Raw genomic sequence first — 14,462 nt, 5'->3', positions numbered from 1 at the left:
ATACTTAATATTTAAAAAGCCCCAAAACATGCAAAGGACAGGGGTGGGGGAAAATATTCTCCAGTCTATCATAAGCTAAAAGTGAAAGGAGCAAGCTCAATTTACTTTTTCTGTCCAGGTCACCTTTAAATACCCTGGAAGGCTCATTGCATGGCTCAGTCATTTGATGATGAAAAAGGTTGTTGGCGAAGGAGCCTGGGCTGGAGTCACTCTAGAGCGTGTCTTACTGCAGTCACTTTGCAGCTACATTTTCTCTTCTATTATAAAAATGTCAGGCAGGCTTTTGTTTTTCATTTTCTTTAGAAAAATAACATTTCGTCTCTAAGCCTCTGGTATGCAGGGTCTGGGTAATAAGTCCAAGCTTGGGTTGTGCTGGGACAACAGCATGGTCATGGGCATGCTTGAATCCTGCTGAATTGGGGCCTGGAAATCCCTCTGGTCTGGGTGATGGATGGCTGGGATCCTGAAGATATTTGAAGGCTAAATGTACCTAAAAAGTTTATTTCCAAAAATAGTGATTTCTTGATGCTGAAAGGGGTTGGTTTTGGGCTATGGCAGGATGCTCTGGGGATGAGATGCTGCATATACCCCAGGGCATCCTGGTATATCCCAAACAGCCCATCTGGATATACCCCAGATGGAGATGCTGCAGCTCCTGGAGAGGAGGGAATGCTGCAGTGTGCAGAGAGGTTGTTCGAGTAAAGAGCTGATGGGTAAAATCTGCTTCTGCCAGTTAAATGTGCTCACTTGCTGCAGAGCCAAGTGCCCTGCAGTATGGCAGGGAGGCTTGCTCAGAGCCATGGCTTCCTTTGGCATCTGGGCTTGTGCTTCTTGGTCAGATGAGTTGATTTTTGTCCATGGATGTTTGAAGCTAAACTGTAGCACAAAGGCAGAGTGCATGACTTAAACTCCTTCTGCCATGATTTCTCCCACTCAGTGATCAGTGAATGTTGGGTTTGGTCTGTGGGCACATCTCCCCTGTCCCCTAACACTGCCCTGGACATTGTTATTACCATCCTCTTTGCCAGCAGGGAGACATTCAATGCACATCACTTAAGAGGCCATGAAGGATGCTGCTACCACAGTGTTCCTTCATGAGCAAGGCTTTTGGGGATGACATCACATCTGATGTAGCTTAATGCCTGACTGTGCAAGAGCTGTCCCAGCCAGGATGCACTTGAATTAAAGACCAGACTGACTTCTGCAGAGGGAAGGGGGGGCAGAGGAAAATGCAAGGCACTTGCTTCTCCTGGCATGTCATCCCTCTGTCGTGTTCCTTGCCAAAAGCTCAAGGTGAGGAGTAATGGCAGGCTGTCACCAAGGAGCCATTTGGCCAGCACTTGCACAAACGAGCAAGTGAGATGAAATTCGGCTCTCTGATAAAAGCACAAGAGGTCTTGTGCTGCTGAGACCAGCAAAGGCAGCAGCTCCTTCTGTGCCCCCAGCGATCCCAGCTGGGGCTGTGCTCTGCTAGGGGGGTGAGCTCTGCCTTGGGCTTGTGTCAGCCCCTCCTGGGATTTTATCACTGGGCAGCAAGAGCACTGTATGAATCCCTGGGAGTTTTCTCTGGGACATTTTTCATCAGAGAGAGAGCCTGTGTTTGAAGACTTTTAACTGTAGTGGGTAAGTGATGACACAAGAGTTAGGTTTGGGCTTTCTGCAAAGCCCCTCTGCAGAGCTAACATCTAACCCCAGTCCTGTGTTCACACCCCAGGTTCTTGACGAAGCCCTGAAGATTTGCAATTACATCTTCACCGTTATCTTTGTCCTGGAATCTGTTTTCAAGCTTATTGCCTTCGGGTTTCGCCGCTTCTTCCAAGACAGGTAACAAAAGATCCACTGTGCCCACGGGGTCAGCAGCAGGCTCTGTGGACAGCTGCCCACATTCCATGTCCTGAATTCCCAGGCTCTGGCCCATGCTGTGAGTCTGACATGTGTGAAGGCTTTTTGGTGTGACTGGTTGAAGGCTGGGTAAGTGCAGAGATGGGATGTAAGCTGGAGGATGGATTGTGCAGGAGGAGTGGGATTGCACCATTGGGAGCAGATGAAGCAGATCTCCACCATGCAGCCAGTCCTCTTCTCATGCCTGTTGCACGTCCATATAATCAAGAGAACCTGCTGAAGTGACAAAATTTATGTCCAGAAAAAGAATCTAGCCCTGAGTTAACATGAAAGAGAGAAGAGACCTCTCTTTTAGGCAGATGAGGAGCAGTGGATGACATTGTGTCTTTATTTAGATTTTCACTCTCTTACTCCACAAACACAAATTTTATGTCCTTGGTGGATCTTTCTCCTCTTTTTGCCTTCTTCAAAGTTAATGCCAAGAGCAGGGCACCAAGCAGGCCTTCACATGAGCCCATCATCATCCAGTGGATGGCTCCATCCCTGTCCCCACATTCTGTGTGTCCCTGCTGGAATTACCACTCTCTCCAGCCTGGCACAAATCCCTGAGGTCTTTCCTTTACCCAGCACAGCTTTTTTGCAAGGACTGGACATGGGGTCCAGTTCTCTCTGAGGCAGATTTCCCATTGAGGTCCATTGAGGTCACGAGAGTCATGTCTAGAAGTGGCTAGACAGACAACACAATGTCTCTCCTGAGGTTTGGAGCCTCTGGGTACAAAACTGCCCAGCTTTTGTTCCTCTTTCCCCTCAGTCAAGGATATCTTTGGAATTGGCTGGTTTTCCAATGAGGTGCATTAGTTATAATGATTTCATAACATCACTGCTTTTGTATAATACCCTCAGAAAAATACTGCAGATTCATTTGAGTGCTCAAACCATTGAAATGATTGGAATTCGTGTGAAACAAGCTGCCTCCCATTGCCAGCTTCTTAGTAGATGTTAAACTTCACTTTGTGTTGTCTCCAGATGGAACCAATTAGATCTGGCAATTGTGCTGCTGTCTATCATGGGCATCACTTTGGAAGAGATCGAGGTGAATGCTTCACTACCAATTAACCCCACCATTATCCGGATCATGAGGGTTCTCAGGATCGCTCGAGGTGAGGGATGAAGCAGAATTGGCTCGTGTTTGGGGTACATGGTCAGCACCAGGAGAGAGTTAAGCGTTGGGAAACAGTCCTGGGGCACATCCCCATCATGATGTACATTTCTGGCATCAACAGGCTGTAAACAAATAAAAGAACAATGGGGGAAATACTTGCAAGGAGCCAAAAAGCTGAGCCAACTGACCATGTGTTTCTGCCTTAAGAGGACTTGAAGGCTGAGAGCTTAGAAATTAAGGAGAAGTAGCTGTGGCAGTAACTCCCAGAGATGTACCTGGGAAAATTGCTCCAGTCAAATTAAAGTCATCTCTAACAGGGATTAGAGAACACAAGCTTGAGTACATTGGCTTTAAAAGATGAGCATCTAATAAATTTAAATTCCCATGAGGCTTTACATCACGCCACTTGGTGACAAAGCATTCCTTGTCACTCTGCATCCATCTGTCCCTTCAGACACGTTCCCAAGTCAGAGAGCCAACTTCTTGAGGACCTGATTTTTCAAAACAGGGAGATGTCAGGGCCAAATGATAAAGATGTAAAATGTGAGTGCTCAGGCCCTTAATGAAGTACTTCCAGGCCCTCCTGAAGGGTATTGTGCTCTGAGGAATAATTGTTTTGATTGCAGTCCTCATCTAAGCAGAGAAGGAGCTGGCAGGGAAATTAAATGCTGCTGTGTCTCAAGAGGGGGAAAAAGTGGGTTTCTGTGCATTGGATCCCTTTCAGAATTAAAAATACATGCAGCTTCCAATTGGAAATGCAACCTTCTGGAAGAGATGAATCATTCCTCAGTGAATCATGTATGAAAGTGGGTAGCCAATGGAAGTGGGAAAGTAGCCCCAGGGCTGGGAAAGGAACTGCTCGTGATAACCAGAGGAAGGAGATGAGTCCAACACAGATAAAGTGGGGAAGGAAGAGCCAGGCAGGGTGATAACGCTTTCTCCAAGTCTCAGAGTAGGTGATGCTGCTATTCACGGGATTTTGATAGTATCCAGGCAACAGGAGTGATGAAAAAAGGCCAAGGACTGTAGCAGCTAATGGAGAACACTTGACAAGATTTCACATTTCTCTTCCTCTAATCTGTGGCTCCTGGGAGAGGGACTGAGTTTGTGCCTGTCTGTTAATGCTGCTGTTACCATACTGCAAATGTGTTTTCCACAGTGCTGAAGTTGCTGAAGATGGCTGTGGGGATGAGGGCCCTCCTGGACACTGTGATGCAAGCACTGCCGCAGGTAACCCACTGCCATATCAAACCAGAGCTCCTCTGGCCCACAGCTCGTTTCCTATTGCAGAGGAATGCTAATCATTTTATCTTTGCTGTCATTAGAGAATCACATTTCCCTCCCGAAGCACTGAGATACAGTCCTCACATTGAGGTCATTTTTGCCCTGAAGCAATTTAAGTTTTGGATTAAAGAATACAGCAAGAAACAGGTCTGGAACAAAAAAAAAATCAATGAATGTTCTTTTTTTTGTGTTTTTCCCCCCCGTTTCTTTTTCTCTTTTCAGGTGGGGAATCTGGGCCTTCTCTTCATGTTGTTGTTTTTCATATTTGCAGCTCTTGGAGTGGAGCTGTTTGGAGACCTCGGTGAGTCTTCCCGTGCCAGTGGGAGGGGTGGGAATGGTGTGGGAGTGGGGTCTCATGGCTGTGCTTGGTCTCACAGAGTGTGATGACACACACCCCTGCGAGGGGCTGGGACGGCACGCCACGTTCAGGAACTTTGGGATGGCCTTCCTGACCCTCTTCCGAGTATCCACAGGAGACAACTGGAATGGCATCATGAAGGCAAGTGTTAAGGTTTTGTCAGCAGGTGTGTTGTTGTTCTAGACGTGAAATTTGCCAAATCTGCTCAGTTTTCTTCACGAAAGGAGAAGCCATTGCAGGCTGCAGTTCCTGCTGCAATCTCTTCATCTCTTAGTGCCGTGGTTTATTCGATAAATTGGTGTTGGGTTGGACTTGATGATCTCCAAAGGTCTTTTCCAACCTGGTTGATGGTGTGACCATTCCCCTGCTGTTTCCAGGACACACTACGTGACTGTGACCAGGAGTCCACCTGTTACAACACTGTCATTTCCCCCATCTACTTCGTGTCCTTCGTGCTCACAGCCCAGTTTGTCCTGGTCAACGTGGTGATCGCCGTGCTCATGAAGCACTTGGAGGAGAGCAACAAGGAGGCAAAGGAGGAGGCAGAGCTCGAAGCAGAGCTGGAGATGGAGATGAAGACCATCAGCCCTGGCCAGCACAGCCCCTCGGACATCTTTGCATGGGCAGGCACCACCAGTGGAGAGAGACCCGAGAGCCCCCGTGGATTTACCAACCCCATGCAAATTAAGGTGGATTCTCAGCTCTCACTAGCTTATCATATGGTGAGGATCTCTGTTGGAGGGTGAAGAGGGCTTGACCTGCATTTTGGTTGGGGGAAGACTTGCATGAGGTGGTAATGAAAGAGGTGTGTACCAGATGTTCTGGGTTTGTATTCCCTGCTGTCTGCTGCTGACCCCTGTGTGGTTTGGGAGCCAGTGCTGCAGGGAAGAGACCCCAGGCAGGTCTCCAGACCACCTTGATGCATCTGTTTGGAGGGAGAGAGTTTTGCAATTTACTCTGGAGATCAGCTCAAGCCACCGAGTTCAGAGCTAGCTCCAAATTTACTCTAATTCAGAGTTTTGACTGGTCCTTTGTGATAGCAAAATCATGAGCATAATGTGTTTGCTTTTCTAATACATAATATGAACCACAACATAAAAGAGGAATAAAATGTGGCTAATCTTTGCTTCAGTATTAAATTTGTTTTATGTAACCTCAATTTAAAATCCATCCCCACAGTCAGGCTTGTAAGAAAAGATTCTTTCAACAATAGAATAATCCAGAGGAAACTCAAACCTGAGCTCACCAGAGCTGGTGGCAGAGCTCCCACCAGCAGGAGCATGGCTGTAATGTGGGAGCTGCTACAAGCTGCACCACATCTCCCTAAAGCACAGTTTTTGGATGGAGATTCAGTTTGAGGAATGAGAGGTGAGGTCAAACCCCAGAAAAGTTCTTTGGGAGGTCACTGGACTGAAATTCCTCAAGAAATACAGTGCAGCCTTTTTTAGTCTTTGCTGATTGCAAATTGGGTTAAACTCTATGCAGACCTCATTAACTTTTATTACATCATGATTTCACAACAGCATATCTTGGCCTCAGCCTAGAGTGGACTAATGTGTATTCTAATGCATGAAAAACTCATTTGTGATCTTTAGTCCAAGGGTGAAAGAGAGTAAATCCCTCCTTAAGCTTTGTTTGAGTTCCTAAGCTACTGGAAATTTCTGGTGCTATTAGAATCTCTGATGTCTGAGATGTTGTCCAAAGCTGCTCTTTGGCTCAGAAAAAAGGAGTTTAGGGCACTATGGGGAAATCCAGACGTCCTCTAGGAAGAAACAACACATCCCAACTGGTGCTGTATGTGTAGAGCAGAGTAATAGCAAACTGTCCTCAGCCCTGCTGTCCTGCACCAGGACTGAAACTGGCAAAAAAGAGAAACTGCAAAAGTGCAAGACAAATCAGTCAGGATGATACCCTCACCCTGCAGTCTGTTAAACCTGCCCTGTCTGAAGGTGGCCTGGGAAAGGTTTATTCCAGTCATAACCTTCAGAGTGTGTTTCTTGCTCTTTCCCTCAAACAGAAGCCTGAAAAACCTCCAGGAGATCTTATTCTGATTATTTATTTTCCCAGACAAAATCTTCAGGACAAATCTGATGCTTGAGCACGATAGCAGAGGAATACAATTCCCAGGGCACGACCCTGCAAGGACAGCATGCTCTTTTGCTTGCCCCTTTCCTGGGATTTTTGCACTGTGCACTGTTTGACTGTAGAGCCAGTCCTCATCTCATTGTGTGCATTGGGCATTCCCTACGTGAAAGGTGCACCCTGAAATCCCTCCCCTGCTGCCTGCAGAAGCCAGACCCTGCTCTGTACAACCCCAGTGCTGTGGCCAGCTGGTTTGACATTGGCCAGAGCACTGGGGGCACCTCAGCCCATGTCTGGCCCATGAATTAGTGACCTGACACGTGTCCATCCTGCTCAGCTGCAGCTTCCATGGACAGGACACTCAGCTTCTCTCCGGGTTATTTTAATTTCTGTGCCCTCTGGTTATGGATTTAGGTGTCAAGCATTAGTTCCTGCAGCTCAAAAGCGTGGACCATGTGTGTAGAAGCCTTGCAGCAAGTAGAGTCCTGGTGAAGTTGACAGCACCGAGGGGAAGATGCTGCTCAGCCCCAGGAATGACCAGCTGTGTTTGCTGAGAGGGACATTGTCCCCAAGGAGGGCCCTGGGTGGGAGCAGCCAGGGTCTTGGGGCAGCTGCTGTGGCCCCATCTCTCCTAATGTCTGGGAAAGCTGTCTCTGCTCACCGTGATATTACTGCACTGTTCTCTCTCCTTTCTCCTATCCCATTGTTTCTGTTACTGCTATTCTCCTTGAATGTTTCCACCTTTTTTTTCCCCTTCTTTTTTTTTTCCCCTCATTTTGTTTGTTGGGTTTGATATGCTGTCCTTTTTCTCCCTCTGTCCCTTGCCTTTTTCCTCCTCTCTTTTTGGCTTGCTCTCTCTCTCTGCATGCTGTACACCACCCTTCCTAGGAAAGGCACTTGTTTGATACCATATCACTGATGATCCAGGAATCTCTGGAAGGAGAGCTGAAGCTGATGGACAACCTGTCAGGCTCTGTGTGCCATCATTATGCCCTCCCAGCTCCCGAATATTACAACTCTGAGAACCAGGTTAATATTCCTAATTTCCTGCGAAGTCTCCATCCAAACTCAATTTGACTTAATATCAAGTTAAAGTTCTTTATGCAATGCAGTCACAGGGGTTTGGAAGCATAAGTCACTTTGGCTTTTTCTGTGGGAGTAGATGATATTGTATATCAATGCAAGAGGAAGAAAACATGCTTGGATTTTCCCTTGTCAACACAATAAGAAGTTTTTTCATTGGGATTTACAGTTCATGGGTGTTGGAGGGGAAATGCACAAAATTCCATCTCCATCCTTCAATGGGGTTCTTATATTTGGCTTCCTGCTCCTAAGCAGGGCACCACAGCAGTGTCAGGGCAAGTCTGCAGAGCCTGCAGCACAGTGTAAGGTTTTCCCAGAGCAGAGCCTGAGCTGCTGGGGACCAGCAAATGATCTCTGTGTTCTGTGCCTGCTTGTACTGCATGAAAATCCAGGGTTTTGAAGGGTTTTCCTAAAGAGGCTTCTTGCAAATGGGTGACTGTAAACTAGATCCTCATCTCTGATCCAGTGAATTTAGGAGGGGAGGCAGCCCTTAATGATGCACAGAAGTAACTGTGTATTCCAGGGCTTTCTTGAGCAGGCAGTGCTTGTTTAAAATTAGTCCATTTACTTCTTAGAATAAAATACCTACTTTTTCAAGTGTGTTATTCTTTAGAGCAAATATTTTCCCTAAAACACAGCAGTGACCATAATAATAATTCAAGCATACCTATTTTTTGCTGCACTTGGAATTGAGCAAATTCCATATTTCTTGATCTGTTCCCCCACTCCCCACCCCCTTTCTGGCTAAAAATAGCAGAAGTTTTCTTGTTAAATCAATGTGCTTGTTTATGAGCTCACTGACACTCTAAATTACCCAACTTTTGATGGTTCATTAGAGGAAAGGAATAAGCTTAGGTAAAATGAAATCCTACTGCAGGTCTTTATATAGCAGGATAACGTCTCCCTCTGATTGCTCCATATTGCATCCCAGAGTCTGTTAAGCTATGGGAAGTGGTTGTCTCTAATAATTGCCAGAGGAACAGAGGCAGTAGCTTTGGCAGGGAAGGCAGAGGGTCAGTAGGAAACTCAGTGAGAGCTGGTTGAAAATTTTTTGTCACAACATTTTTCACCAGAAAGTGCTACTGCAGCAAAAAAATGGGTTTGTTTTGACATTTCTGTAATGAAAAAATATAGCAGTTTGCAGTGGGTTTTTTTTTCTTTTAAAATTGTAAGCTTTTTTTCTCCCTCTCTCTATAATCAAAACGGGTCTAAATCAGTTGGATGATTCCAACAAAATGTTTGGACGCCTTCAAACTCAATTTTGGGTCTGGGAAGGCTGAGGTGAGGTGATGTTTTGTTTACATTTTTGCTTTTCTTTTCACACTATTTGTCATGTTCTCAGGCAACTGAGGAATTTGGAGCAGTGCTGGGACTTGCTGAAAGCAACCTGATTAATAGCAGCTCCCAGCAGGGCAGCTCCAGGGCAGGAGCTGCTGGTGTCCACCACGCTCCTGCACAGCTTTTTCCTGGCTCTGGGTCCCTCTCAAGGATTCCTGTCCTCACTCTTTGCAGTGATGCCTTTTTGGGGAGCCTCATATGAAATCAGGGGCTCCAAATCACTTCTCTCATCCATTGCCAGCAGATGAATGTGCTAGAGGAGATATCAAAGCCAAGGTTAGATGAGAGGAGCCTGACCCTCTTACTTATCTCAGCTGAATTTTGAGCCTCTCCAGGCTCACTCATCACTGGGTTTGTTCCATCCCACGGCTGCCATTTCCAAGAGTGAGAAATCCCAGTCCTTTGACAATATTCAATGCAAGAGATCTGGGCCTCTCTGTTTTCCCTTGGAAGATTTATTGCTGCTGAAAGGTTTTTCGAGCACAGAGGATGGCCAGAAAAAAAAAGAAAAATGCACAGTGAGAAATGAAAAGGAAGCACCTGGGACTTGCCCTGCGAGTGTGAGCCAGGTTTGGAGGTTACCTGATGAATGCCATTCCTGGTGCCATGGGCACTGTATCCAGGGAGGGGATTTGGGGGAACTGAGCAGGGCAGACACCCCCTCTTACAGTGCCTGCCAGTAGAGCTGCTCCTCTGGGGGAGATCCCACTGTCCCCTTTTCCCCCTCTTTTTCCTCCATTTTCACATTCCTTATAAAAAGACCTCTGGGAGAGAGCTTCATCGGTGATTTGATAAGGACATCTATTGATTGTTTGATCAGTGGGGATGTATTGGTGCAAGATGCATGAAAACAGGAGTGCAGCTGTGCAGAGCCAGTTCCTAAGTCAGGATTTCTCAATGCCAGAGGACACAGCTGGGCCAGGCCTGAGGGGTATTTGGGGCTGAAAAATGCAGCTGGCTGTTTTATTAGGACAGTTATTGGTATCCCTGGAGGCTTTGTAGCCAGCCAAAATGAGCTGAAAGCACCAGGAAGGTGTTTGCTGACCAAAATCAAGCTTTCAGTTTCTCCCTGTGCCCTTTGAGCTGTGAGGAGTGAATTATGGTCCCACTCGTCCCTTGAGGGTGGGGATGGTCCCTGCAGCCTCCCTGGGGCACAGGGAAAGGCACACTCCATACACCACCTGGAAATACAGGTTTATACTTGGGGAATCTTTGCAGACTCACCAAGTTTAGCTTAGAAACCAGCATTATTATTATTGGGGGGGACAACTTCAGAGAAATCAGATCATGAAACCTCTTGTATTTGATCACAGCCAAGAGGATGAATCTCTCTGTTATGAAAGTAATGCTACTTTTGCTTCTTCATGTGGACAGGAGAACTGCAAAATACAATGCTAGCATTAGTGTATGGTTTTAAACTCCCTCTGAGATCCTTGGTAAGCACTAAAATACGAATGTCCCACTCCTTTTTTAATTTCTTTGTTATATTTAATTTCTTTAATGTTCTGTCCCTGATAACAATGTGTATGATGTAGTTTCTCCCACTGCAGGGATATTGCTTTAGTGCCTAGAAATATTTAGATTATGCTACTTTTTTTTCTTTCTTTTTTAAAATTTTCTTTTCCAAAAGATTTGTGTCCTGGTTTCTTATGTTTAATCATCTCTCCCTTTAGATCCCTCTAGCTGAGATGGAGGCTCTGTCTCTGACGTCAGATATTCTCTCTGAAAAGTCCTGGTCCTTAGCTCTGACGGATGACTCTTTTCCTGATGACATTAACACACACTTACTTAATGCTCTGGAAAGCAATGTACATACACTGGTCGCTGTGTAGTCTGATGTTTACAGGGTTCGAAATACTGCTCCCATCTCTCTGCACCTGCCTAATGGCATTTCCAGCCCCTTCCCAAACAAATAGCACCAACCTCTTCCCCGAGCAGGATGCTGTCCTTAATGCCAATAGGTCCTGGCTTTTGTCACTCTTGTCCACAATGTTGGCTCCTTGTGAAGAACGAGTGGTTATTTCAATTTTTTCTTTTGGTGTCTTATGTATAAGCAATGTGTTTTCTACAAGTAAAATAAGAAAAAAAAAAAAAAGCTATGGAAAGCATCGAGGTTGAAATTTCCTTCCCATGTGAAACAAATGAGTGATGGTGCATGAAGAGACACCTGTGAGCTCATGACCCATGAAGCTGAAGGGTCAGCCCCAGCACTTGGGTTTGCAGTGGATTTTTGTCATTATGAGCACAGGCACCACAAGGCTTTTTGCATGATTGGTGCCAGATTGTTTCTTCTACAAATATCAAAGGGGTACCTCTCCAAGATGATTCGTATTTTGCAAATTCTTTCTAGCAGTCACCATGCTGGAAAACAAACATGTTGACTATTCAGTGCCTTTTTGACTGCCATGACCAGTATTTTGAGCCCTGCCTTAACCATCTCCTCTTTGAAACATTAGACATTTTTAGCTGTGTAGCAGTCAAGTGCTTCTTCTCTGCTGTACAACAGACATAACTCCTTTCCCAACATTTTTAGATCATTCTTGTTTTCTTTGTTGTTGTTCACGTACCTGCCTTTGGATGTTTGTGTTGTTCATCAATTTTCTGCCATATTAGTTGACTGTCATCCTAATTAGCATTTATTTAAGAAACATCTCTTAAACCGTGACAATATTTCCCATCATGCTTCATGGCATCCTGTGCAAAAGATTTTGTAAACTCTGTTTAACTTCTTGTACCAGGCTTTTTGTTTCAAAATTAGTATGGAGAGTTGGACAGAGCAGAAACCCTCCCAGTTTTGAAGCAGATTAGACAACCTTGTTTGACAGCATTGCAAAGTCTCAAGGGTACACCAAGGGAAGATGGCTTTTCTCTCCTCTCAAAAAAAAAAGCAAAAAAAAAAAAGCAAAACTCTGTTGAAGAAAGGATTTTGTGAGTTTTTATCAATACCAAAAAAAAATGTTTGGTCACAATAGTTGCCCAAATTCCTGAAAAACTGCAAGCTTTCATTGAAATCTCTTCTAAATGCAGTATTTTTACACTTCATTTAGATCTGGCTTTAGTTGAAAAATATTTGTATTGGATGGATTTTTTTTAATTTTTTTTTTTTGGTTCATGGAAAACTTGGATTTGATTTTCAGTTAAGCCAAAACAACATGTTTTTTTAAAAGTACCACTGAACCAAAAAGTCATGTGCTCCCACTGCTCTGGGAAGATCATTTTACAGCCATTTTCAATGGTTTTCATGAATTTCACTCTTGAGATTTCCCCCAAGATGATCCAGCAGTGGAAATGAGCCATATTAACCCTAAAGGTTTGCTGAAGGTTGGATTTGGATGGGTCTCAAATCCAAGTTCCCATGTTCAGATTCAGATGGGTGTGAGTTTGAGCTCTCAGCTCTCAGGGCACCTTTTCTGCTCTCACCTCAGCAGGGTGACAGTGAAACAGCAAGAACTGGGCAGAAGGGCAAGGCAGGGAGGGACTGAGAGGTTCCCAAATCCAAACCCTCAGCTTTACCAGCACAGGCTTTGCTCTCCTTCCCTCAGCTGTATCAGGAGATTTCAGTCTCCCTTATCTAGTCTGTATCCAAGCTCTGTCCAAATCAGCACTTTCACAAGGACTGAAACAAATGCTGCGTGGCACTGCAGACCTGTTTTGTTCATTAAATTTGCAACAGTGATCTTTTTTTTTTTTTCCCCTTCTTCCTTGTCTTTTCTTCCTTTATTCCTCATTTTTATTTCCTTTTTGGAAATTCCTTTTAATCTCGTAATGTTTCTTGTGCAAATGGTGAAATTTTGGTTTTGTGACTGAAGGATAAAATTTGGATCAAAAAAATCTATGTTGATTCCAGAAAACCTGTAATGCACTGAGTGAAGGGAAAATTTTTCAGAAAATAAGATCTAAAGTTTTCCAAAAATGATCAGCCAAATACTGTACTAGACTACAGTGGCACAAGATTATTCCTGTGTTTTTCACTTGAGACATTTTAACAATTAAATAATTGTTTCATTAGAAATACAATGGGAAAATGACTTTGCTTCCATTCTTGCTAATACCCTCCAAGACAATAACACCCAAGAACATTTCTGGGATGGAGATATTTTCTTATGAAATCGGACCTGAATCCACTCATTATTGCCTCTGGGGCTGCCCATTCCAAGAGTCTCTTTGGCTATAAAAATTCCACAGTCAACATATATACAATAACCCTTGCTTGCATTAGATCCCTTCTAATTAGAGAATGGCTTTCACCCTGAAGCAGTAGGTTTAGATATCCTTTTCAATAAAGTAGGTTTAGTTATTCATTATGTGAGAAGAAAATCCAATAAAATTGTGCTGTGAGCCAGAACAGAAAATATTTTTGATAAACTAGTTTTTGCATTTGTGTTGGGGGGTTTTTTTTGTTTGTTTGTTTGTTTGCTTTTCTTTCCTTTATTGTCAGAAGAGGAAACTACTAAACTTTGCCAAAGCCTGCCTGGCTGATGGGGGCACCTAGGGAGCAGAGGCTCAAAGTTCTGCCAAGCATGTGACCTTTGCTGGCCTTGAGGCATGATGCCTTCTTTGCATATCCCTGAAATAGTCATGGTTTATTCCTATGGTGTGGCTCCCTCTGTTTCTGTGGTCCATTGTGTGAAAGTTTATTGACAACCCCAGCAGAGGGGGTGGCTCCCTGGTAGCTCCATTCGTGCACCCTGTGCATGCCCATCGTGCCATCCTGGTTGCAATGGCTGTCGCTCACGTTTCTGGGCACTTCTCCTCTTTGCCCCCCCTCCCCTGCCTGCCTTCCTGACCTTTCTCTTCCCCTCAGGCTGATCTGCGCTCCAAGGACGACGCTCTGACCCTGTCCCCCAGCAAGGATTTGCTGAGTGTGAGGAAGCCCTCGGTGGGACGCACGCACTCGCTGCCCAACGACAGCTACATGTTCCAGCCCCCCTACTCCAGCCCCTGCCCTGCCTCCCTGGGCGACAGGAAACCAGCACACCACAAGTCCCAGTCAGGTACACACCTCTCAGCTGGGACAGCAGTGGGATTTTCCAACAGAGCTGTGGTTTTCCAAGCTCTTCAGTAGGAGGGGGGGGAAAGTTGCCGCTGGTTTTCCACTCGTGTGTCTAGACCTGTGGAACTGCTGTGAAAAGACCCTCCACAACTTGCAAAGATCCTCCACGATTTACAAAGCCCTGTTTAAGATAACTCCTTTCCTTCAAAAATTTTTGGCAATGTGACAATGGCCTGGCTCTACACTGATTGCCCCCCTTGTCTGGTTCCCTAAGGTTACACTCCTTACAGCCTGGGCTCCATCTGTCCCACAGAGCCCCA

General features: G+C 45.2%; 1 protein-coding gene across 24 annotated transcripts in view; it reads left to right on the top strand.

Moving 5' to 3' along the window:
- CACNA1G (calcium voltage-gated channel subunit alpha1 G) overlaps positions 1-14,462 on the top strand; it is a 142,048-nt gene that overhangs the window by 120,089 nt on the left and 7,497 nt on the right. For 13 of the 24 annotated variants that reach the window (XM_088176774.1, XM_088176785.1, XM_088176773.1 and 10 more), the window contains 9 exons: positions 1,715-1,824; positions 2,869-3,002; positions 4,164-4,234; positions 4,511-4,589; positions 4,666-4,787; positions 5,024-5,368; positions 7,617-7,757; positions 10,823-10,957; positions 13,954-14,143. In XM_088176774.1, coding sequence (XP_088032900.1) covers positions 1,715-1,824; positions 2,869-3,002; positions 4,164-4,234; positions 4,511-4,589; positions 4,666-4,787; positions 5,024-5,368; positions 7,617-7,757; positions 10,823-10,957; positions 13,954-14,143 — 1,327 coding nt within the window. Of the gene's footprint in view, positions 1-1,714; positions 1,825-2,868; positions 3,003-4,163; positions 4,235-4,329; positions 4,436-4,510; positions 4,590-4,665; positions 4,788-5,023; positions 5,369-7,616; positions 7,758-10,822; positions 10,958-13,953; positions 14,144-14,462 lie in introns of those variants that run through there. The other 11 variants (XM_088176782.1, XM_088176781.1, XM_088176771.1 and 8 more) reach the window with 10 other exon arrangements.

This window comes from Sturnus vulgaris, chromosome 20 (genome assembly GCF_052056855.1).
Source record: "Sturnus vulgaris isolate bStuVul1 chromosome 20, bStuVul1.hap1, whole genome shotgun sequence".
Classification (NCBI taxonomy): domain Eukaryota; kingdom Metazoa; phylum Chordata; class Aves; order Passeriformes; family Sturnidae; genus Sturnus; species Sturnus vulgaris.
Note: the sequence above shows the minus strand (reverse complement) of the source record. Positions and strands in the feature narration are given on the sequence as shown.